This window comes from Micromys minutus (assembly GCF_963924665.1).
Source record: "Micromys minutus genome assembly, chromosome: 25".
In the NCBI taxonomy this organism is placed as follows: Eukaryota; Metazoa; Chordata; class Mammalia; order Rodentia; family Muridae; genus Micromys; species Micromys minutus.
In genome coordinates, this window is record NC_137960.1 from 29,263,103 (window position 1) to 29,288,909 (window position 25,807).

General features: G+C 37.1%; 1 protein-coding gene across 1 annotated transcript in view; it reads left to right on the plus strand.

Moving 5' to 3' along the window:
* Positions 1-25,807, plus strand: part of CEP85L (centrosomal protein 85L) — a 112,556-nt gene that overhangs the window by 63,570 nt on the left and 23,179 nt on the right. The window contains exons 5-10 of the mRNA XM_080938237.1: positions 3,327-3,444; positions 14,427-14,606; positions 18,636-18,788; positions 20,571-20,725; positions 23,175-23,292; positions 23,738-23,788. Coding sequence (XP_080794363.1) covers positions 3,327-3,444; positions 14,427-14,606; positions 18,636-18,788; positions 20,571-20,725; positions 23,175-23,292; positions 23,738-23,788 — 775 coding nt within the window. The remainder of the gene's footprint in view (positions 1-3,326; positions 3,445-14,426; positions 14,607-18,635; positions 18,789-20,570; positions 20,726-23,174; positions 23,293-23,737; positions 23,789-25,807) is intronic.

Genomic DNA, 25,807 nt, shown 5'->3' on the forward strand with positions numbered 1-25,807 from the left:
TTAGATTTGAGACTACCTAAATATGAAAAGGATATATTTTAAAGTTTACATTGTCTACAGTAAGAATTATGGAATCATTTCTTTTATAACATTGTAAGAAATTTTTGTATTTTAAAACCAAATTTATCAATAAGAATTCATTTAGTTTCAATAGAAAGTCTCTTGATTATTCTGAGCAAGAAATCATAAGGTTACTGCATTATGTTATCTTTAAAATACATGGGTGTACATCATTTATATCTCCTCTTTGGAATTATCAAGGGTACTTCATTAAGATACTTTAGAAAGCATTTGAGGAGGATAATTTTTCTGTAACCAGTTGTTGCTGGTTTAGTTGTTGCTTATTTTTGTGTGAAGCAATGGGACAACTGAAGGAAGGAAAGGATAGCTGAAAACATCTGGAGAAGGAAGTTTAACAGCATCAGCTGCCCTGATCCTTAGGAAAGATCCTTAGCAAAGGACAAGCAGCAGCTACTTCCAAAAACTGTTAACCTTCAAGTGTAGGCTACTCAGGGCTAGAGACACAGCTCAGCTTAGTATTAAAATGCTTGTGTCAATAAGTACATGCTTACATTCAGTACCCAACAGCACAAAGAGGGATTAAAGAAGGCTAGTATTTGCTAAATGATCAGTCAAGAATTAAGGGAACGGGGAACATATCTTAGTTGGTGGAATACTTGCCTAGAACACACAGTACCCTAGGCTTGCTACTGAGAACCATCTAAAACTGGTTGTAGTTGGAATGCCTATGTTCCTGGGACTCAGAAGATAGAGACAAGAAGGCAGGAGGAATATGAGCTCAAGACTGTCAGTGGCTACATAGCACATTGGAAGTTAGCTTGGGCTACATGGGATAAGGGAGAGGAAGAAAAAAGGAGACTAAGAGTGAGAAAGGAATGGAGAGTGAGAGGAGAGAGAGGGAGTGAGGAAGAGAGTGGGAGGGGTAGGAGAGATGAGCTGGAGGTGGTGTGGCAAAACATGCTTTCTTCAAAAGATGGTAAGTTTTTAACTGTTGAACTCAAATATATTGTAATAAATGAAATGCCAGGTGAAGTTTTCAAATGTTTTCTGGTAAAAATGATCAAAAATAAGAAAGAGAACCTGGAATCTGAGGACAGTAAGCAATACAGAGGAGGGAGTTAACAAAATGGTTGGGAAAAAAATCAATAGTATGGATAAAATTTCAGCAGCATAATAAAAAAAATTAACTAGGAATTTGAGGTTTTGAAAAAAAGATGATGGAAATGAAAAACTCAGTCAGCCAGAGTGCATCATTAGTAGGCTTGTCCAAGAGGAGAAGGAAGAGAGGAGGAAGAGGAGGAGGAGGAGGAATAGTCATTACAATGGAAGATGGGGTTGATGAAATTCTACATGCAAATATCAGTGAAGAGCTGCATGAGAAAAAGTTTTAAGAACTCTGGGATATGATGAGCAGACCAGTCCTGAGAACCCGTGGGATAGAATAAGATGATGAAATAAACAGTAAAGACGTAAGGGATCTAGTCAATGAGATTATCGCAGAAAATTCCCAAGCCTTAAAAATGAACTAGATGTTCAAATACTAGCCATTTTGCAACAGCTTAAATTAGCCATCAGAGAGATCAAACCAGTAATGTTCCCCCCAAAAGGACCGTTGATCTGTGTGATTCAGTCATACCAATTTGGCCATATAATTAAAGAACTCCTAAGTCAATACACTACAAAGATACTCTTTACATTCCTGTTTATCGTTAAATTATTCACAGTAATTCAGACATGGAACCAGCCTAGATGTCTATCAAAAGATGGATAAAAAAATGTTATGTTGACCACAGTACATGGAATTTTATACAGCCACAACAAAAAGTGAAGTCCGTCAAAAAAAATGGATGGACTCTTATCTATGGAACCTAAATTTAAAATTATATATATTTGAGCGTGTGCATGTGCATGTGTATGTGTGTGTGTGTGTGTGTATGCACGCATAGGTCATGACACTGGGACTGGGATTGTGACAGGGAAGGAAGAGGTCATAAATGAGGGAGGAAATAGAGTAATGGAATACATGTGATAAGGGACCAGACAGGTGTTCAGAAGACCTGGGGGAGGGATGCCAGGGAAGAGAACTGTGAGTGAACTGTGGCACATGTATGGTGATGCTCTAACAAAAGTTAACGACTTTTGTACTAATCAAAGAGGAAAAAATGGATAGGAAAATAATGTTAATATTTGCTCATGCTAGTATCCTTTCCTTTGAGATGGTCAGTGAAGGAAAAATGTTTATTTGCATCATAGTTATCAGTTAAATTTTAATATCTAGATACATTTTTGATAGTTTAGTTTTTACTCTAGTTGCTTATATTCATGTATATAGCATTACTGAATCAATATATTTACATATACTGTTTCAGTCTCAGGTGATCAGTTCTACAGGCCAGTACCAACAGTGGTGAGCTAGAATTAGATTCCTCAGGGTTAGGGCATGGTCCCAAGCAGTCCTTTCTTTGCTTCAGATGCTAGCCACAAATGAAGTACCAGGTCATGCCTATCTCAGGCAATTTTCACAACTCCGTTAATAGAAAAAATAATTTAACCTAGCTTGAAATTCAGAACAGGAAAATAATTATAATATGTACTGAGGAAGAAATTAAAAAAGCAAAAGTAGATATTTGTTATTTTTGTGGAAAGGATATCTCTGAACAATACTTTCTATTGAGGAGTTTTGGATATGGAGTATAGAAAGTAATACATAGACTTCCATTTGTTTGCACACACAAATATATATATATATATATAAAACTGTGTTATAAATAGCTTCTTCCAGTCTTGCTTATGTGTGTGCATTCATATTTACTTACATGTGTGTAGGTGCACAAGTATGTGCAGCGTACTTAGATGTATATGTAGGTCTGAAGTTGATCATAGTTGTCTTCTTAGATCCTTCTCCCCTCTATTTATTGGGGCAGGGTCTCTAATCGAACTATGGCTACCCAATTCCAGCTAATCTAGCTAGCTAATTTGCCCTGGAGATCCTCCGTCTCTTCATTTTGAATGCTACAAGAGCTACCATGCCTGACTGACATGCATGGGCTCTGGGGGTTTGAATGTGCTCTTCCTGCTTGGGTGACAAACACTTTATATACTGAGCCATCTCTCCAACCCTGTGGTTTTCCTTTTTCTTTTTTATACTTCCACATAGGAAAAGTGCTTCATTAACTAATTGTCCTCAATGGTTGAGATGAGACAAAACTTTTACATGTGTAAAAGTATCAGCACACTAAAAGTTTTCTTCACTGTTTTTTAGAAAAGTTTTATTCTTCATATTGTATTCACTTCATGTTTTGCAGGCAGAAGCAACAAATTAACCACCTACACGAAAGGATAAGGGATAATGAGCTAAGGGCACAGCATGCTATGCTAGGACACTATGTGAACTGTGAAGACTCCTACATGAGTAGTTTACAGGTAAGACTACAGCACCTTGGAGTGGATCAATAAATCTGTACATATACTGTATTTTACTCATGTAGAGCATCTTCCATCAGTGTTCTGAAGTCATGGTGAGTTTGCAGAGTTCGTGCCCAGCTACTTTATTCCCTCTGTTCTCTCACAGCCTCCCCCACGCACAGAGAATACGTGCCCTTCAGAGTGTGGGTGCCCTTCCAGAGCTGGTGCATATCACAAACAGATAAAAACACATTGTGGCTCTGTACACTTACAGCAGTTCTTAAGAATGCACGTTGTTTGTTCTCTACATTTACATTTCTTTTCTATTTTATGGAAATCACAATACATTCAACCATCTCTTACTCATGAAAGCTAAGGTTGTTTGCTATTTGGCTATATTATAAGTGATGTCATAAGAACCCACATGGCATACACTCACTGATAAGCGAATAATAGCCCCAGAAAGCTCTGAATACCCAAGAAACAATTCACAGACATTATGAAGCTCAGAAAGAAGGAAGGCCAAAATGGGGATGCCTTAGTCCTTCTTAGAAGGGAGAACAAAACACTCATGTGAGGAAATGCAAGGTCAAATAGAGGAACAGGGATTAAAGAAAAGATCACTCAGAAGCCACCTTACCCGGGGATCCACCACATATGCAACCACCAATCCAAGCACTATAGCTGATGCCAAGAAGTATTTACTGGCAAGAACCAGACAGAGATGCCTCCTCAGGGACTATGTTAGAGTCATATAGATACAGTTGAGCATGCTTGCAGCTAACCAATGGACCAAACATAGAGACCCAATGAGGGTGCTAAAGAAAGGACTGAAGAAACTGAAAGGGATTGCAATATCATGGGAAGAACAACATTATCAACCAACCAAACCCTCCAAAACTCCCATGGACTGAAACACCAACCTTTGAGCACACATTGAGAGACCTATTGATCTAGTTGCATATGTAGCAGAAGATAGCAGTGTCTGGGATCAATGAGAGAAGAGGCTTTTGGTCCAGGGAGGGCATGTTTTCCCAATGTAGGGGAATGCCAAGGTAATGGATTGGAGAGGGTGATTAGGAGGGAGTGCACCTTTGTGAAGGCAAATGGAGAGGAAGGGGAATGGGAGCAAGGCTGGGAGAAAGGGATAACATCGCCAATGTAAATACATAGTATCTAATAAAAATAAATGATGTCACAATGAATAACCTTTTGTAAACATTGTTTTACTACTCAACATACATTTATCTTTGCAAATTAGTTCTGAGAAATGAGATTTCTGTTGTATATATGCATATTTGTATGTTTAAATTTAGATTCTACTTATGGCTTATTTTTCTTTTTTTTTAATTATTTGTTTATTACATAAAAGTACACTGTAGCTGTCTTCAGACACATCAGAAGAGGGCATCAGATCCCATGACAGATGGTTGTGAGCCACCATGTAGTTGCTGGAAATTGAACTCAGGACCTCTGGAAGAGCAGTCAGTTCTCTGAACCATTGAGCCACCTCTCTAGCCCTGGCTTATTTTTTTTTTTTAACATGATCTCCATTTCATCCATGTTTCTGTGAATAATAGTTTTATTTCTTTCTTGCAGAGGAACAAAACCATTCTGTATACATATATTTCCATTTTTTATCTATTATCGATTGATATCTAGGTTGCTTCCATGTTTGACTGTGGGAAATAGTGCAGCAGTAAGTGCAGTACAGAAGTGTCTCTCGTGTGTGTAGCTTTGTGCTGACTGGAGCGAGAGAGAATTTCATTGTATGCTTTTCCCCATTGCTAACATGCTGATAGTTTCTTTAAATATTAGCCATTGTACTTTTTCTTTTGAAAATTTGCTCGTTTATTGCTTGGATAATTTGGTGTGATTTTCTTTTTTGTTTTGTTTTGACATTTTAAAATTTTCTTTTAGATTCTTTGTGTTGATCCACTGTCAGATATATAGTTGACAAAGACTTTCTCCCATTCTATAGACTGTCTTTACTGATGAAAATTTAACTTCATACTCTGCCATTTGTCAGTTCCTACAACTGCTATCTGATTACAGGAATCCTTTCTAGAAGCCTTTTGCCTGTGCTTATATCTTCGGGTATTTTTATTTTTTCAATATTTATCATGTATGCATATATGTGTGTCCCTGTGATTACGTGCAATGATGTGTGTGGTCAGAAGACAGATTGTAGGAACTGGTTTTCTCATCATGTGATGTGGGGAATCCAACTCAGGTCTTCAGGTTTGGCAGCAAGCATTCTTTCGTGTTTGGGGGTGTTTTTCTTTAAGAATTTCAGAGTTTCAGGTCTGACATTAAGGTTGTGAATCTATATTCTAATTTATGTTTAAAGTGAGAGGTATGTACATTATGTCATTTTTCTGTAAGTGAATAGCCAGCTTGTTTAGCACCATTTCGTTGAAGAGTCTCTTTTCTCCAAAATGTTTTTGGCACTCTTGTCAAAAACTGAGTGGCTGTAGTGTGTGACGTTATCTCTGGTTCCGTCATTTTATCTTGTACATATGCCTTTGTACCATTATCATGGTAATTTTGTTACTGTGGATCTGTAGTATAATTTGAGGTTAGCTGTCCTGGGTCCTTCAGTGTTGTTCTTTTTTCTTAGAATTGCTTTTGTTATTTAGGATTTTTGGTGCTTTCGTATTTCACTTTTTTTTCTAGTTCTGTGAAGGATTATAGGATATAAAAATAGGGATTGCACTGTTATTAATTTAACCATCTCCTTAGTTTTAATTCTGCCAGTTTGTTACCATGGTGTTGGGGATGGAAATAGAGTATCTATCAGTGTGCTAGTTTCTTTTGAAAGAATATTTTCAATTTCTGTTCTTCCATGTTTAAAAGTTTTAATTGTTAATGTCTTTCACCTCCCTGGTTAATTTTATTACTGGGGATTTTTGTTTGGTTTGGTTCTTTGGAGTTATAAATTGGAGCTGTTATAAGTATTATAATTGTAATTATATTTTTCTGATTTTTTTGTGGAGTGTTCATTATTTGGAATATAGGAAAGTTACTTAAAAACTACTTGTTGGCTGTGTTTTTATCAGCTTTATGAGTTTTCTCACAGAGTTGTTGGAGTCTTGGTAAGTATGGAGTCATGCCATGTGTAAACAGGAATAGTTTGACTTCTTCCTTCCTGTTTGTATGTATTTATTTCCTTATCTTATTGCTAAGACCTCAAAACTTCTGTAGCTGGAGTGGAGGGTGGATGCTACTCATTCCCGATTTCAATGGAAATTATTTTCCAGTTAGTATTGGCTCTAGGTTTGTTGTATGTAGCCTTTATTTTGTTGATATGAGTTCTTCTGTTTCTAGTTTCTTTGGGGATTTTATCACAAAAGGGATAAAGGCTTTTCTGCCCTTCAGTCTATTAATGTGGTATTTTACATCTATTGGTTTATATATGTTCATTTATCCTCATATTCTTTGGAAGGAAACAACTTGGTGATGGTATATTATCTTTTTCCTATATTCTTGAATTAGTTTCCAAGTACTTTTTTTTTTTTAAAATAACTTTCAGATATAGGTTCATTGGGTTTACTGGCCCATGGGGTGATGTTATATTCTCATGTGACTTTGTGTCAGGTTGCTGGCTTTGTATAAGTGGCTTGATGGTGTTTCTCTCATTTCTGTTCTGAGGACCAGCTTGCATAGTGTTAGCAATAAATTTTCTTTAAAGGTTTGGTAGACTTCAGGAATGATCTTTTCTGGTTCTGAGCGTTCCTTTTGTGGGGAACTATTAATGCTGCAGGCTAGTTTTTTCTCGTGGATATGTTTGTATGTTTTAGTTTTAATTTTGAATTTTATGTTTGGGAGTTTATTTCTGGTACATTTTCTTTTTTATGGATTATCAGTTTCAAAGTATTTCCCAAAGATCATCTGGCTCTCAATGGAATCTGGTAGCAGCTCCCTTTAATCTTCAGTTTTATTCATTTGGGTCTTCTTGGTTATGATGAGTAGGGCTATGTCACCTAAAGATGCGGTTTTAATTGCTGTCACTTTGTTGGCTCTTTTCCTGGGTAATTGGATATGCTTTGTTCTTTTCATAATTATTTTCTCTCTGCTATTGGTATTAGGGGTTTACTGTGTTGGAAATAATGAATTTGTTCCTACTTCTCCTTTATCCATGTATTTTTCTAAGGACATATAACCTTTCCCATGTTCCTGCAGTTGATGGTTTCATCTTCCAGGCATGCAACATCATGCCCAGCAGGTAGAGCTTGTATATATATATATATATATATATATATATATATATATTTTTTTTTTTTTTTTTTTACTGTGATTTATGCTGCTGCTGGGCTTTACTGGGCTGGCAGTGCCATCTTCAGTGGTTTTTCTTTTCATATGAGTAGCCTTTGCTCACCAGTTTTAGCTTTGTACTACTGTGTAGGTAGACATGTTCTCCCACTCTCTAAAACCCTGTTTATAAACTCTGGGGTAGCTAATGTCACAGGGAAAGTCAGGAAGCAAACACAGCACTGTAATTCTATAGGCCGCCCTATCTGTGTACTTTCAGAATCCACTCAGTATTAAGTATTGCTTGCCACAAGGAAGTGGCTGTGGATGCCATTATAATCTTTTGTATTTCAGCTTCTTGGTCTATGCCACTGAACTCTGTGATTATGGGTAGCTCTAGAGGCTGATGCACCCACTGACTGCAGATTCAGTACTGTCAGACCTCAAGGTTCCAAGGTCACTGACTTGATGCTAAGAATACAGCTACACTGCTCTGTACCTGTTACTGCCTGACTCCCCTGCCACTTGCACTTTCAGGCTTGTGTCTGGTCCTTCTCCATTATTAAGGCAGCTGCTCCTCACCTTGGGGCTCTCAGATTGACTCTGTCTCCCTGAATCACAACTGTAAGCTCTTAATTCGCAAATCCCCAGAGTAGCTCAGTTTTAAATAGCACTTTCTCTGTCAAAATGGTACCTGGACACCCCCCCCCCCCCAAGCCACATGGAATGACAAAATGGAACTTCTCTCTACAGAGTCATTCTCACCAAAACCCACAACTGGATTTGTAGTTTGCAGGTGTGCATTGCTTGTGGCTGGAACTACTGTCTTTTTTCACCATGGCTGCCGGGCTTATCCTCTGGACGAGGCTTCTCGCTGTCACTGCACTTCTGTTCCCACAATTCTTGTCTGCCTATTACTCAACTTGTGACTTTCCAGCAGTGCTCTCTTTGCTTTGGATTGTCTTACTCTGACTCTTCTTATGAATTTTATGCATCTGTATGTGTGTGTGTGTGTGTGACACACACACACACACACACACACACACACACACACACACACACCCTGTTGAGTCTCTTTTGCTGTTTTCACATATATGGTTTCAAGGCTCACCACTCTACATTAGACATCCAATAGGGTGCTCATCTCTGTGAGAGGCTAATTATCCTTCTCCCAGCAGGCAGTAGTTGCTCTGTAGTTCTTTGTTTAGGGATGTAAACCCATGAAAACTTTCTCATTTTATATTAACAGGTTCACTGATGCTGATGCTGTTTGGATTTTGTTTATATAGCCATATCTAGGAGGGATTGTTTCACTGCTGATTTCCCTGTTAAAAATTTTCTGTCTCTTCCTTTTGCAATGTTCACTGAGCCAAACATACAGGAGCTGTAATGCAGATGTGTCCACTGGGAATAGGCTCCACATGATCTATGTAAAGGACTGTGACCAGGGCATAGAATTATGAATAAGCCTAGCCTGCCTGTGTAATCTATGGGAAGATAGACATAAGGTCTGGATGACTTAAACTCATATGGCCTCTTTCTTCAATTATTTCTCTCCCTTTAAGAGTTTTTTCTCCTTAAAACTCATTTTCACATTTTTCTATATACATTTGGTAATTGCTTTTTTTTTCCAAAAGAAAACTACTGTTGATCTTTTTTATTGGGACTAAAAAGTGACAAATGAATGTTGAGAGATAACAAGCTGTGGTTCGTGGGATTACTTTCGGTTTTTTTTTTGTTGTTGTTAAGGTCTTATTCCTAGATGTCAAAACTAATTTGAAGTGGATTTTTTTCCTCATTGTACCCTCAAATGTGTGTTTTTAAAAAATAGAATAAAGTTTATTTAGGACATGGGGAGGAGAGTAGAGGATGGAGCAGGGGGGGAGTGAAGAGGCCAGGTAGAGAGAGAGAGAGGGGGGGGGGGGGAGGGAGGGAGGACAGAGAGAGAGAGAGAGAGAGAGGGAGAGGGAGAGGGAGAGGGAGAGAGGGAGAGAGGGAGAGAGGGAAAGAGGGAGAGGCCAGGTAGAGAGAGAGGGGTTGAGGGAATGGCAAGAAGGGACAGAGAGGGTGAGAGAGTAAGAGCCAAATATGTTATTTGTAAAAAAAATAAGCTAATCAGACACATTGAAATGAGAAAATCCTAAACACCAAGTAGCTATAAGACTTATGCAAGTTATAGGCATTAGCATAGTGACCTAGCTTTTTTTTTAAACATTGATCCCACATATATCACAACATTTCATTTCTGGTTATCTGCTTTAGTTTCGATTACAAAACAGCCAGTCCCTGTGGGATAATCCTGAGATTAATAGTATAGCTATGTGAAAAGTAGTATTATACTAAACAACTAGTATAATTTGCTTCGAAAACAGTATTTTTAGTAGAGCCATTCAACATTTCCTTATAACTCCATCCTGAATAAATGTTGTTCTGGTATTAGACAATTATTGCAGTAGTTGTATTAACAAAAGCATGCCTTTTGTTTTGTTTGTTTTGTTTTAAGGTATGTGAACAGTGTTTGAGGCCAGTAGATGGCTCTCTAAGTCAGCTTATCAATGAATTCTTTTGTGGTCCCCTGTATGATCTAGACTCACACCCCCAGTGCAGATGGTCCAGAGTCTCCATCACTTTCCTTTCCTATGGTCTTTCTTTATTTCTCTCTCTCTCCCTTCCTTCCTTCCTTCCTTCCTTCCTTCCTTCCTTCCTTTTCTTTCTTTCTTTCTTTCTTTTTTTTAAGATTTTAGGGCCAGATGGTTTCTGTTTTAGGGTGTTAATAATTAATGAACTTCTTTACTAGTGTATTAAAGGACTGTCTTCTCCTGGCCTACCTCAAGAATTACTGATTTTTATTGCCCGTAAATATGTTCAGTCTTTGTTGAATTTTCTGTATCTCTTAATTTTAATTTCATTGATTTTGCTTTGGTATACTTTTCTTCTTTTACTTTGGATTTAACTTTGTCTACTTTTTTTAGTTTACTAAATGGGAGACTTAGTTAATTTTATATTTCTTATTTATATTTAGTTGTATAAATTTCCTCTGAGCACCACTTTATTACAGAATTTATTTTTTTCACAAATTTTCAGTTATATTTTAGTTGAGACTTTTTATATTTCACATGAGAGTTCCTCTTTAAATCATATATTATTTATCACTGCTTTAGGAATGTTTCAATTTTGTGTGTGTGTGTGTGTGTGTGTGTGTGTGTGTGTGTGTGTGTGTGTAGTTTCTAGTGTAACTTACCTGTGTTTGAATGACAGGTATTTTGATGAGTTTTCAGGCTTTTGGAATGTGATTTATGAAGCAGCATGTTGATTTCCTGGTGACTGTTTGAAAGGAATGTGAGAAGTGTGTGGTGCAGGAATGAGTAATGTATGGATGTCTGTCCCCTGCTGTTTGATGGGCTTCCGGAGCAAGTGAGTCTTCATTGACATTCTGCCTTCTGTGCTGGCCGACCCTGCAGAGCTGGGGAGAGCCTCCAGTGACTATAGTGGATTATGTGTTTCTTCTTGCCATTCTGTCACCATCTCTCAGTCTACCCCAGGTATTTTGGTACCACTTTCATGCGGTTAAAGACTTTTGTGTTATTAAGTGCTTCTCATATAAGCTATTGATGCAGTCTAACAATTGTTATCTTTAAATTGGTTCATTTAAACCAGGGATATTTATAATGACTATGGGCATAATTGATTTAATATAAAACTATCACTTGTGTAAATATTTTCTGTTGTTATGTGTTACTCTGTTTTGGTGTAACACTTTTTTTCTTCTGTCATTTTAATTAAACATTTTATATGAGTATTTTCATTTTATTTCAGTAGTTTTTCTTTAATGTTTGCCCTAGACCTTGCATACACATTTGTAACTGATCTTAGGTCCAGTGTCAGTCGACCTGTTAATAAGTGTTATATAGGTATTTAGTAAACAATGACAGCTCCATTCCTAGGCTTTGCTTTAGTGTTCTCTCGTTCTTTTGCCTCGTTGTCTAGTTAGCCTTAATTATACATTTGATGAAGCCTAGAGTCATCTGAGAGGAACGTCCTGATTGAAGAGTTGCCTAGCTCAGATTGCCTTGTGGCCATGCCTGTGCAGTGTTGTCTTGCTTATTAAAGTAGAATATTGTGAACTGCACTGTCCCTAGGCAGATGGTCCTGAATTATGTATGAAAGCTAGCTAAGCCTGACCAGCAAGCAGTTTCCTGCCTCAGTTTCCTGTGTTGGGTTCCTGCCTTGATTTACCTTAATGATGGATTGTGACCTGGAAGTATTAGCCAAGTAAACTCTTTCCTTCCCAATTTGCTTTTGGTCAGAGTGGCTTATCTAGCAACAGAATGAAACTAGGACTCTGCTTTCCTGTCACCAAAATTACCAGCCTAAATGTAGAGGATGCAGAGACTTATAAAGCCTAAAAATTAATTTATTTATCTAAAACTATTTCTGTGCCATTATTTCTTAGAAATTGAGATTGAACTCAGTACTTGTAATGTCCCCTAATAGGTTTTCAGTTTCCCTTTTTATTTCTCTCCTGTAACCCATAACACAGAGTGTGTGCTCTGCCTTGGTTTATTATTTGTTCCAGATATCTTTCTTTGTTCTTGCCAGATGTCTTAGGGTTTTTATTGTTGTGTCAAACCACCATAGCCCAAAGCACTTCAAGAGGAGAGTCAGGGCAGGAACTCAAGGCAGGAACCTTGAGACAGGAACTGAAGCAGAAGCCTTGGAACAAGGCTGCATGCTTGCGTATATCTCCTGGTTTGCTCAGTTTGCTTTCTGTTTTTAAATTTTATTTATTTATTTACATGCCAGTCATTGTCCCTCACCCTGCCCCCCCCCCACCCTGTCCTGTCTCCTACTGATTAGCGGATATTAGCCAAATAGTACAAAATACCTCCGATACAACCCACAGACTGTAAGAAGTGTAACAAGTAGAAAGGCCCAAGTGAGGATGCTTCATTTCCACCTAGAAGGGGGAAGGATGCAGAGGGAGGGAGGGACCTGGGTGGAAGAGGTGAGGGGGAGGGGCAAAGGAGAACAGGATCAGATTGGGTGGGGGCAGGCATAAAACTCAGAGGGCTAAGAGAATGGATGGAGATAAGCAGGCTGGAGGGTAGGTGGCAGGTGGGGAACTCTCTAGAGAGTGGCAGAGACCCAGGAGGTAGGACACTCTCAGGACTCATTGGGGGTGAGTTTACCAAAATGCCCAACATTGGAGAGAGGGAACTTGAAGAGTCAGTTTGCTTTCTTACCCCCAAGACCACCTGCACATGAATGCCAATGCTCACAGTAAGTTGGGCTCCTCCAGTCAATCATCAATTAAGACAATGCCCCCAGACTTGTCTATGGGCTAATTTTATGGAGTCATTTTCTCAGTTAAGATTCCCTATTTTCAAATATATGTAGGTTTGTGTCAAGTTCACAAACAAACAAACAGAACCCGATCAATACAGCAAAATTCGCCTATTTTTAAAGAAATGTCTCAAAAGCTGCTATCCCACTAAAGCACATTTGTTGTTCATTTTCCAAATGTTATCCTCGTTTTCCTCTTCCCCAGTACTTTGTACTTAATGTGACCTTTATTTGGCCACCTCATTATGTTGTTTTCTGTGCTATAGTTGTCTAAGGACTTCTCCTTTAAAATTTGAATTCAAAGCTAGTGCCAGAGTATGCTACATTGAAATATTCCTGCTCATAACAAATTGAATGTATGCCTGCTTTTATCAAAACCATAGTGCCTTAAGATCTTGTTCAAAGTCACTTCTATAGATCACGTTTCCCTAACTACTGTATCTGCCACCAGCTTAGTACTTTAGTCTTAACTGTGTTTTTTTAACCTTTTTCTGTAACTTGCTAGCTTTATAATCCTGACTGACAGGGGTATACTTTGTAAATATATGTTGGATAATAGCACCTTCCTTGTTAATGTAATACTTTCAGTTTGATTCATCTAAAGGAATATATGTATTTTTTCTGTCTGTCCCTTCCAGATTTTAACCCAAGGAGAATCGCCTTTTCCTCTAGAAGAATTTGCATCAAATCTTTCTAAATGGAAGAAACCATACTGTTTTTTTTCCATTCTATGATTATTTTTTGAGCACTTGTATGGTGCCAGCATGACTTTAGACAAGTGTATGATCACATTCTATCATGGACAAACCCCTAACTCTATAAAATTTAGTATTGAACCAGTCTTTTAATGCTATTGAGTTTAAGTAGTTGAAATGATTGCTTATGAAGAAAATATTCATGTATTTTTTTTTGAGACAGGGTCTTAACTATATAACGCATTCTGGACTTGATCTCTTAATCTTCTTTCCTTTGTTTTTAATGTTGGAATTATGAGAACTTACCACCACACCCACTTTTTGTTGTGTTTAATTACTTCCCTAAAAGTTTTACTTGTATGGGATAAAGGTGTGTAATACATTATTTTCATTTTAAGTATGTTTTTAAGCCAAATAGTAGCTGCCTTTTATTGAATTTTTGCCATGTGCTAGGAGCTTGCAAACTTTTTGTTCAATAAACATTGCAAAATGGCTTTATTATTTCTATTTCATAGATGAACAAATTAAGACTTAGAAATACTTATGTCCTTTAATCATAGTCTGTACCTAGGAAGCAGAAGGGTTAGGATCTACCATGAGATCAGTCTGTTTTTATAGCTTAAAGATGTTTATTGCATTGAACCCCTTTGCACTTGGTAAACTTCTGAATATTTATCTACCATTCTTGTTTTTGTTTGTTTTTCCCAATAGCCTCAATATGAGAGCAGTTCAGGCCAGACTCCATTTACAGAGCAACCATTGTCCCATCCTCACCAAGAAGAACTTGAGCAAAAGCTAGCATCTACTGAGAAAGAAGTTTTGCAGCTCAATGAATTTCTCAAACAAAGAATAAGCCAATTTAGTGAAGAGAAGAAGAAATTAGAGGAAAAGGTGAGTCTTTTGTGAATGGTTGTGGTGGGTCAATTGCTTTCTTCCCAAAGGATGTTTATCATTTGTCCTGTTCCCTAGGTTTCCTCCACAGTTATACATTTATATTATAGTAAAACACAATATGCATCAACTTTCAAAAGAAATATGTGCTGGTGGCAGAGATCTAAGCATCCAGTCGAGGAATAAAGTCTCTGTTGTGCCTTTCTAACTAGTACTGAAACTTTCTAAAGCCAATTGCCCACACCAATAATTTTTTTCTTTTCCTTATTGTAATTCCTTGTTTCTTGGTCTTACTGACAATTAAGGATAGAAAAACAAAGTGAAGCTTATTCTTTTCAGAAGGACATTGCCTCAAGTTATTAAATTGAGCCCTTTATTATGACTAAGTAGATTTTATTTCATTTATATGTGGTTTTGTATATCTATAAAAGATCTGTGATCCACAAATGAGAAAAAATACTCAGTATTTATCTTTATGCACCTGGCTTATTTTATATAATGGAATATCTCCATTTGTATTTCTGTTCCTTCAAATGACAAAATCTTATTCTTTATGGCAATTAACCTTCACTGCACGCACACGCACACACACACACACACACACACACACACACACACACACACAAACAAAAGAGAGAAACAGAGACATCTGTGATATGTATTCCAACTCAATTCTTCATAGAGTTAGAAAGAGCAATTTGCAAATTTATCAGGAATAATAAAAAAAAAAAAACCTAGCATAGTGAAATCTATTCTCAACAATAAAAGAAATTCTGGGGGGAATTACCATCCCTGACTTCAAGCTATATTACAAAGCAATTGTAATAAAAACTGTATGGTATTGGTACAGAGATAGGCAGGTAGATCAGTGGAACAGAATTGAAGACCCAGAAATGAACCCTCACACCTATGGTCACTTGAACTTTGACAGAGGAGCCAAAAACATTCAATGGAAAAAGGACAGCATCTTCAACAAATGGTGTTGGCTCAACTGACAGTCAGCATGGAGAAGAATGCAAATTGATCCCTTCTTATCTCCTTGGACAAAGCTCAACTGGAAGTAGATCAAAGACCTTCACATAAAACCAGGTACACTGAAACTATTAGAAGAGAAGAGCTTAGAACACATAGGCACAGGGGGAAATTTCCTGAACAGAACACCAATGATGTTCTAAGATCAAGTATCGACAAATGGGACTTAATGAGATTGCAAAGTTTCTATAAGGCTAATGACACTGTCAAGAAGACAAAAAGGCAGCCAACAGACTGGGAAAGGATCTTTACCAATCCTACATCTGATAGAGGGCTAGTATTTAATATATACAAAGAACTCAAGAAATTAGACTCCAGAGAATCAAACAATTCTATTAAAAATGGAGTACAGAGCTAAACAAAGCATTCTCAACTGAGGAATATCGAATGGCTGAGAAACACCTAAAGCAATGCTCAACATCCCTAGTCATCAGGGAAATGCAAATCAAAACAACCCTGAGATTTTACCTGATACCAGTTAGAATGGCTAAGATCAAAAACTCAGATGACAGCGGATGCTGGTGAGGATGTAGAGAAAGAGGAACACTCTTCCACTGTTTGTGGGGTTGTAAGCTGGTACAACCACTCTGAAAATCAGTCTGGCAGTTCTTCAGAAAATTGGACATAGTACTACCTGAAGACCCAGCTATTCCACTCTTGGGCATATATCCCAAGGATGTTCCAACATATAATAAGGACACATGCTCCACCATGTTTATAGCAGCCTTTTTTATAATAGCCAGAAGCTGGAAAGAACCCAGATGTCCTTCAACAGAGGAATGGATTCAGAAAGTGTGGTACATTTACACAATGGAGTATTCAGCTATTAGAAACAGTGACTTCATGAAATTCATAGGCAAATGGATGGAACTAAAGACTATCATCCTGCAGGAGGTAACCCAGTCACAAAAGAACACCCATGGTATGTACTCACTGATAAGTGGATAATAGCCCCAGAAAGCTCCAATTATCCAAGAAACAATTCACAGACCTTCTGAAGCCTCCCCCCAAAAAGAAGGACAGAATGGGGATCCTTCTTAGAAGGGAGAATAAAACAGTCATGGGAAGAAATACAAGGTCAAATAGAGGAACAGGGATTGAAGAAAAGATCATTCAGAGGCTGCCTCACCTAGGGATCTACCCCATATGCAGCCACCAAACCAAGCACTATTGCTGATGCCAAGAAGTGTTTACTGGCAGGAACCAGATAAAGATGCCTCCTCAGGGGTTCTGCCAGAGTCATACAGATGTACCTGAGCATGTTTGCAGCTAACCAGTGAACTGAATACAGGGACCCCAATGAAGGTGCTAAAGAAAGGACTAAGGAGCTGAAAGGGGTTACAACTCCATGGGAAGAACAACGTTATCAACCAACCAAACCCTCGACAACTCCCATGGACTAAAACACCAACCATTGAGCACACATTAAGAGACCTATGGCTCCAGGTGCATAAGTAGTTGAAGATGGCAATGTCTGGCATCAATGTGAAAAGTGGCCTTTGGTCCAGGGAGGACACATTTTTCCAGTGTACAGGAACACCAAGGCACTGAGGTGGAGAGGGTGATTAGGAGTGTGTGCACCTTCATGAAGACAAGTTGAGGTGGTGGGAGAATAGGAGTGGGGTAGGGGAAGGGGACATTTCCAATGTAAATACAGAGAGTATCTAATAAAAAAAACCATTGCATTGCCTTCATTCATCTGCTAATGGGCACCTAGAATGATTCAGTAGGTTGTCTATTATGAATAATGTATAATAAACAGGGCCTTGTAGATATTGTGGTGTGTTGACTTAAGAGTCCTTCAAGTGTATGTTCAGAAGCAGTATAGGCTGAGTTGTATTATGATTTCACTTTTAGTTTTATGAGTAGCTGCTATACTGATTTTTATTATATCTAGTCTAATTTACATTTCCTCTCCTTCTCCCATGACCTCGCCTGTGTTTTTCTTATTCATTTTCTTTATGAGAGCTGTTCTGAGTGCGTGAGATCTTATCTCAGTGTAGTTTTAACTTGCATATTCCTTATGTGCTAAGGGTGTTGAACCTGTTGTTTTTATATATTTATCATGCTTTTATACTTCATCTTTTGAAAATAGCCCATTCATTTCATTAGCCTGTTTATTGACTGGTTGTTTTTTTCAACTGGTGTTACTTGTGGAAGTGTTTTGTGAATTTGAGATGTACAATTTAAGGTCAGTAGAGTCAAATGAGAACACAAATCTGAAGTTAACCCTGAACAGACTGGGGTTTACAAGGAGTGCTGATTCTTGTGCAGTAGTAGTTGTTAACTTTATGCAGTTAATGCCAGAGTGACCTCAGTGGTGAGACACCTTTATATTAGAGTTTTAAGAAAGGAAATGTGGTGCTAGCTCACTTATGATGCAGTATAAAAATTGTATATATACAATGTACAATATAAAAATTGCTTGAAGTATGTAAGTTGGCTCACAGTTCCTTATTGGTTCCTAAATATTTGGTAAGTTCTTCTTTGCTTTTTGCAAGTTTTTAATAACAACTGATGCATTTTGTTTTTTTATTTCCTAAGCAGTGTTTTAATATTGTTTTGAAAAATTAGAAATTGAAATCTGTCCTTTAGAGATATGAATATTTGCATTGGTGATTTAAAAAATATTTGTAGCTTTGTTTCCATGCTTTTTTGGGGGTACCTAATAATCTTTTAATATACAGATTTTTAATTAAATATTTTTAATACAAATTAAACTCAGTGCAGTTTAAAATGAACATAATATTATTTAAGTCATAAAGAGATGAATAGCCTCACCCATATCTATATATTTATAAGCAATAATAATTTTGTATTTCTGATACATAAGAGTTTTGAGGAGAAGAAAAAGAATCTTAGAATGGATTAAGACAGATTTTTATGGAGCTGATGGTCTTTACTGTAACCTGAGTCACACTGACACCCAAGAATTAAACACTGATTTTTTTAATTCTTAGTAACAGAAAACAACTAAGAATTCATGTTTTTCTTTAGCTGAAAACCAGAGATAGATACATCAGCAGCCTGAAAAAGAAATGCCAGAAGGAATCTGAGCAAAACAAAGAGAAGCAGAGACGAATTGAGACCTTGGAAAAGTACCTGGCAGATCTTCCGACTCTAGATGATGTGCAGAGTCAGAGTCTACAGGTAGTGTGGTCAAATGTGCCACTGTGACATGCTTGAAAATGGTTGAGAAATGTAGCTACTTGGAAATTGCATACTGCTGCTAAGATACAAATTAATTCTAATATTGTTCATAGAAACATAAATGGACCTCTCTTTTGTTGTTAGTATATGATTACCTTTGTAATAATCCTATGTGGTAACTATTTTAGGGTTCCATTTTAAACGTTATTTTTTATTTATTGTGTACATCTGTGGTATGGATGGAGGTCAAATCACAACCTTTTGGAGTTGGTTCTGTTCTACCTTTTCTGGTTCGTGGCATCAGACTCAGTTGTCTGGCTGTTGCTGCAAAGCACCTTTATTTGCTGAGCCATCTCTTTGGCTTCTAGCATTCGATTTTTAAAAGGTTTCTAAACTAGCTGTTAACTCTACTTCATATCTATGTTACTCGAGTTTTGTTTTTCTCCAGTGTTATCTGGGATTGAAAGTTCTTCAAGACTTTATAGATGTTTATTTTCTTCACTGTTCTTAATCTTACTGTAATTTTAATATACCCTGATAAATAGTGTGTGTTCCCACCTCTGGCTTCTATTTTCCTTTCTTAATAACTCATTAAAAGTCTTTTCCAAGTTCTGTTGAAGACTTTTGAAATATAAATTCACTCCAATTATTGCAGTCCTTTGAAGTCATGGATTTCCAACCTTGGCACAGACAACATCTGGGGAGCAGAAGCTGTTCTGTGCCGTGTGCCTTGTGCCCTGCAGGGTGTGTGCACTGTGGGACATGAGCACTGCGGAATGTCTGGTCCTTGTAATCAGTCCCTGTGGCCTTTGCTTCCTAGGGGATCACAGTACTGCTTCTCTGTCCTAAAGCAGTGGACATTTGTCCACTTCTCCTGGGGGCAAAAATCATCTGTAGCTGAGAATTATTTATATAACTTCAGTATATGTATATAGACAGATTCTTCATTTTATTTTGATTTATAAATTGTAAAAGTAAGGGAGATTCTACAAAAGGAGGCACTTAAGGATCACAGGAGATTACATGAGCAGGAAGAGGCAGCAGTAAATAAAGCATGAGATCATAGCACATTGCACCCACTAGGATACCCACTACCAAGAGCCGTGCTGCTCCTGGAGCCTGTTCTTAGCAGGGTTAGTAATATTCAGAAAACAGAAGCAGTGAGGTGCTGCAGCTGGATGAATGGATGGATCTACAATAGGCAGTACATGCATAGAGTACAGTATTGTTGGGACTTAAAGTGGAAGGAAATTGTGACACATTCTTCAACATGAATAAACCTGGAGAACATTTTATAATAAAATAAGTATAGTAAAATAAGACATCCATAAGTAGGCAGTATTGTATATTACATAAGCTGCAAAGGCTGTTACCCTTCCAAGACACAGCAAGCAGTGGAGTAGGATGCCATGGGGTGTGGTCAACAGTGATTGCAAAGAAATGTAATGTGTATAGGGATATTTGCTTAGTTCTAGAATTACCAAGATAACAGTCTGGATGTACTTAATACGAAAGAGATATACATGCAGACATATATATGGTGATGTTATGATGTTAAATTTTATATTTTTTGTTTGACCACACTTTATAAAAATAAAATTTTTAAAATTTATGAACCTTTGTATGCTATAGAAAGTGTTTCCAGTCTTCTTCCCCATAATCCCATTCTTCCAACATGTAATAGATTACAAACAAATATGTTTAACTTGGAGAATAAAAGTAATTTTAATGGCAGTATATTTAGTACTGTATGCATCATAATCTGTAAACATGTTTCCTTAGCTTCAAGTCCTTGAAGAAAAAAACAAGAATTTGCAGGAGACTTTGATGGACACAGAGAAAGAGCTTGAGGAGATTAAGAAGCAATGTCAAGATAAAGAAGTGCAGCTCCTGTGTCAGAAGAAGAAGGAAAAGGAGCTGGTAACTTCTGTTCAGAGGTAAGGAGGCCTTCCCTGTCTTCAGGGTCTTCACATTGCCAATAGCATCACAAGCATGTTCTACTTCAGTGATACTATTATTGTTAGCATGTTCTCCTTGGAAATGTGCTACATGATCTCACTGAAACTGGTTGGTTCAGTTGAAGCACTGTGCCAGCATCTTGCTAAAAATTTTAGGTGAAAATAGCAAAAGAATGAAGAAACAAGGTCAGCTCCACAGGTGTGGCCTGAAAACGATGCTGCAAGCTGGTAAGCACTGTGTTCCTTCCGAGAGCGCCAATGGAGTCACACAGTGAGGTGTGCTTGTGTCCTCTCAAGCTGTGCTCAAGCTTGGAAATTTTCATTATAAATCTAGAAAACTGTTATGTGCATGAGTTTGTATTTTTTACAATGTTTAAACCTTATTGTTATTAGCCATGAATAGATTTAAGTGCCTTGAAGAGTCAAGTAAAACAGCAGAAAGCGAAGTGCAAATCATCCAGTTTTCATAAGTATATTAGTTAGAAGCTTGGTATCTTCATGGTAATACTGTTTACTCTTGGTTTTTTTTTTTTTTTTTATTTTATTGGATATTTTATGTATTTACATTTCTTTTTTATTGTTTATTTTAAAATCTGAAATATGCTTGGTTTTAATATTTTCTTAGATTTTAGTACTGTAAACTTAATTTTTGCTCTTGATGTCAGTTTCCAAAGCTGTCACAGTTTTTTTTTTTTCTCCTATTTTTCTCTTTCTTGTACTTTAATTTTTTTATGAGTTCGTTAAACCAGCTTTTTAGTCTTAAGAAAACCTCCTGGTCTTCATTAATTCGCACAGTTTATCTTTGTTGGTAAAAGTGAAAGCAGTGCACACTTCCTGTTTGTCGACCACTGTGACTGAGGAAACATAAAACTGTGGGGCGTGAGACCCTCGTGTTGATCCTGAAGACAGCTGAATGCCATTTGTTCCACTGTAGCTTTGTCAGATCCTGTCATTTTCTCCTTCCTTTCGTTGGAACCCTGAGCCACATGTGTTTCCTTTGTGAAGATTAGTGTGATGGATTCCAGAAAACATTTTGTGTTTTAAGCTTTATCTTGAGGCTGACAGAGATAGTATCTTAGAAAATGGCCTCTTGAGTACTAATTGACAGTGAACCACTTGAGGCCAAGGGAAGGAGTGGTGCTGAAGATTCCTTGGCTCCACGACAGTTCCTGTGTTTCAGAGGATATTTTGGATATCTATGTGACTGTTGAATTATATCATTGCATTTTATATAATGCTTCTAATCTTTTCACTTTTTAATTATGAAATTGATAGATTAATAAAAGTTTCAATAGAAATAGAAAGTTCAAGTAATTTTGCTGTTTAAGAGCTTTTCTACTTTTGGAAATAGTCTTGCTACATAATTCAAACATGTATCATGAAAGAAAGCTTGGTGGTGTGTAACAGCACAGCATATCCCTCCTTATTGTTGACTCTTATAAACTTTAAAGATTTCAAATGTGCATGTGGGTGTATTTGTGAATGACAGCTGGGGGTCAGCTTCTGGTATCATTCCTCTGGATCTGTCCCCTTGGTGTTTGAAACAGGATCTCTAAGTGGACAGAAACTTGCCAAGTGACCTCGGCTAGCTAGCCTTGAGCTCCAGGATCTGCCTGTTTCTATTGTAAAAAATTTCTTTCTGCCTCTAAAGCAAACAAGCTAAACAAAACTAACACACACACACACACACACACACACACACACACACACACACACACACACACACAGAGAGAGAGAGAGAGAGAGAGAGAGAGAGAGAGAGAGAGAAAGAAGCAACAGACTAATTAAGATTTTTTAAAAAGCCCAAACAAAGCAAAATGAGACCAAAAGTTTAAATGAACATCATTGAGTTTGTTTTGTGTTATCTAGCTATGCAGCTACTTCTGGGCATGGGGTCTGCCCTTACATGTGGCTGATATACCCAGTGGGACAGCATTGGAGGACACTGATTTAATTTTAATACGTCAGAAGAGCTTCCATTTGTTGCATCATTTGTCATAACAGTATGGCAAACCTAAGCAAGATAAGTTGTTAGCATGGTGGAGCCACATTCTTATTAGTGAAGGGAAAATAATTCTGCTGGTTTAGCAACAACACTCCCTACAGCCAGACTTTGGCCATGCTCAGAGTAAAGAAAAGGATCTCAATCTCCCTATCCTATTCATCTTGGTCAAGAGATATGTTACTGGTTCCGTTCATCTATAGAAGGAAGGAACCAGTTTAGATCCTATAGTTGAGCTTTGTAAGATGGACTTCAGTGGGACATAAGGACGCTCTGACTTAGGATCACCATTTCTAAAACAATGACCAACCTCTGTCTAATTACAGGCTTGTTTTATGGCTGTAAAATATATAGCTATTTGTGTGTTTTCTATAAATCTAATTGTTTAACTAAAATATTCATGAAATTTATTTTTCTAAACAACAGCTTACAACAAAAAGTAGAAAAATGCCTTGAAGATGGAATCCGCCTTCCCATGTTAGATGCCAAACAGCTTCAGAGTGAAAATGATAATCTCAGAGAGCAGAATGCCACAGCCAGTAAGGTCAGTAGGCACCGAGAGCAGCCAGCACATCTATTCTGTGGGGTGGTGTGTGCATCTTAGGGTTTTCTGTGTGGTTTATAATTTTAGTGATAGTTAATAGGTTATAAAATATTTAGCTCACTTTGATTTGGAAAGGAGATAGCAGCTTAATAAATTATAAATTATTTAAACTTAAAAAGCCCACACAACAGGAGATATTTTCCTCTAAGTTATTTAGAATCTCTCTCAAAGGAAAGTATCATTAAGAACTATAAGAAAATGTTTGCAGTTTATTTATTGGTGTTCAAAGTCAGTTTGCAATTTAAAGGATATTTAAGTAAGAATGCTTCTGTAAAATAAAGACATTTACAAGTAAACTTTTAATTCTCTTTTGAACTTTCTAGAAGTATTGATGCTTTTTAAAAAGTTATCTGAAAGATTCAGTCTAATTTATTTGTTCTTTTAGATAATAGAAAGCCAGCAGGATGAAATTAACAGAATGATTTTAGAAATTCAGGTAAGGAATGTCTTTTACATATTTTAATGTTTCTCCATGCTAATTTACTCTCACTGGTTTTATCTCCTAAAAGCATTAAAGTATATATCTATCTATATAAAATATAAAATTAATGGTACTTGAGATAAAGTTTAATATTAATCTGAGCAGAATTCACAGTGCATGTATGAAATTGTGAAGGAAGAAAATGTACTAATAAGAGAAAATTGTACTTGGCCAACAGTTCTTCAAAGGGCTGGTCAGATTCTTCTATCTTCTCTGCTGCTTTCTCTGACTGTAGTCTATCTCTGATGCTGAGAGCTTATTCGATTCAGGTTGCCAGAGATGTAATCCTAAGAATGAACAGAGTATTGTTAGTCTGCTTGCCATTTAACATTTCTATACTAGCTCCAACTGGAAACATTCACAACCCAACTCTATTCATTGTGTGTTCTTTTACTACATGAGATTTTCTTCAGAATTCTGTAGTGTTCTCCCCAGTTTCCCGTCTATACTACCTAATAATGAGATCTCTGGTACCACTGTCTCACCTCTTGTTTTGTTTTCTGATTTTGCTTCCCTACTGCCATTGGACTGTAGTACCTACAGTGCTTGCTAGTCATGGGAAGCTCAGTTACAGAAGTAATGTAGTGTCTGTTAGTTGTCGGATTCATCTAACTATGGTATCCCACAGTCTGTTCTTGTAGATCATCTAAGAATCCTGAGCATGCATACCATGCTTGTATATGTATACATGCTGTCATAGGAAATTTGAGTGCTTAAAGTGCCTATGCCCATCTGTCAGATATGTTCTCCACTGTGGAGATTCTACAGGGCATTATTTAATACTGTGTGGAACTATACTCCTCAGCATTTAAGTAGAATTCACAGTACTCCTTTTAGTTTCTCTCCTAATGACAGTGTTACTCTTTCTCTATCACTAAATGATGACATGTATGTTATGTCTTCATTTTACTGAGTTTTTTTTGAAATGGAACCTCATCTGGGGGATTAGAACTTCCCAAAACACTGGACACAATGCACACTCCAAACATTTGGAAACCAATAGGTCTTTAGTTCTTTTATTCACTTGCCAGTTATTATCTCTATGCCAGCCCCTACCTACATGATGGACACAGTTCTTGAATTTTGTTCATAAGCAAAACAAGTCTCAAGTCAGTGTAATGGGGTGGGTTGGGAAAATAGAAACTGAACATCAAGTTCTATTACTTGTTCTCTTAGAAAAGTACTAATTTAAAACATAAGTAGGATAGAGGGCAGTGACAAACAGGGCTTCATGTGAAAGAGTGGTCCTGACATTGGTGTAATGGTGGTAAAATATGAACAGATATTTTGTGAAGATAGCCAGAGGGAAGTGTGTGTGTGTGTGTGTGTGTGTGCGCGCGCATGCGCGTGCACGCACATGGGTGCATGCACATGTACTTGTGTATATTCATGCAGTACTAATATTTTTTCTTCTTTTTGAAATGACTTTTTATCTAGGTTTACAGATCATGTAAAGTCTGTTGGTTAAAACACATATGATTTTCCTTCACTTGTGTTATTTGTGTATTTTTAGACTTATTTAGAAACAGTACAAGCACTTCTTCATCATAAAAAATGCTCATAATGCCAATGGATTATGAACTTAGTAGACTCTTAAAATTATTAATTCTGGAACATAAGAAATATTTTTAAATTTAAAACCCAATTCAATGCTTTAATTTTATTAACCCTTGACATAGCGAATGAAGCACAAACAGATTAGTAGCCAACTATTTTTTTTGACTAATGGGTCATTAGTTTATACATAGTAGGGAGCTGCTATTTGAAACAAATACATTTTTAAAGTCACAAGATTTCAAAAATACTTTGAAAATTCTCCTTGAAATAACATATATTATTTATTTATTGAAATCTCTATCAAATTTTATAGGTTATCTGCGTAGAAAAATAACTAATAATTTGGTATTTTGAATTCATACATGAAAATAAACATACTATGCATTTGAGCTTATAAATACTGGTAAATATTGCAAT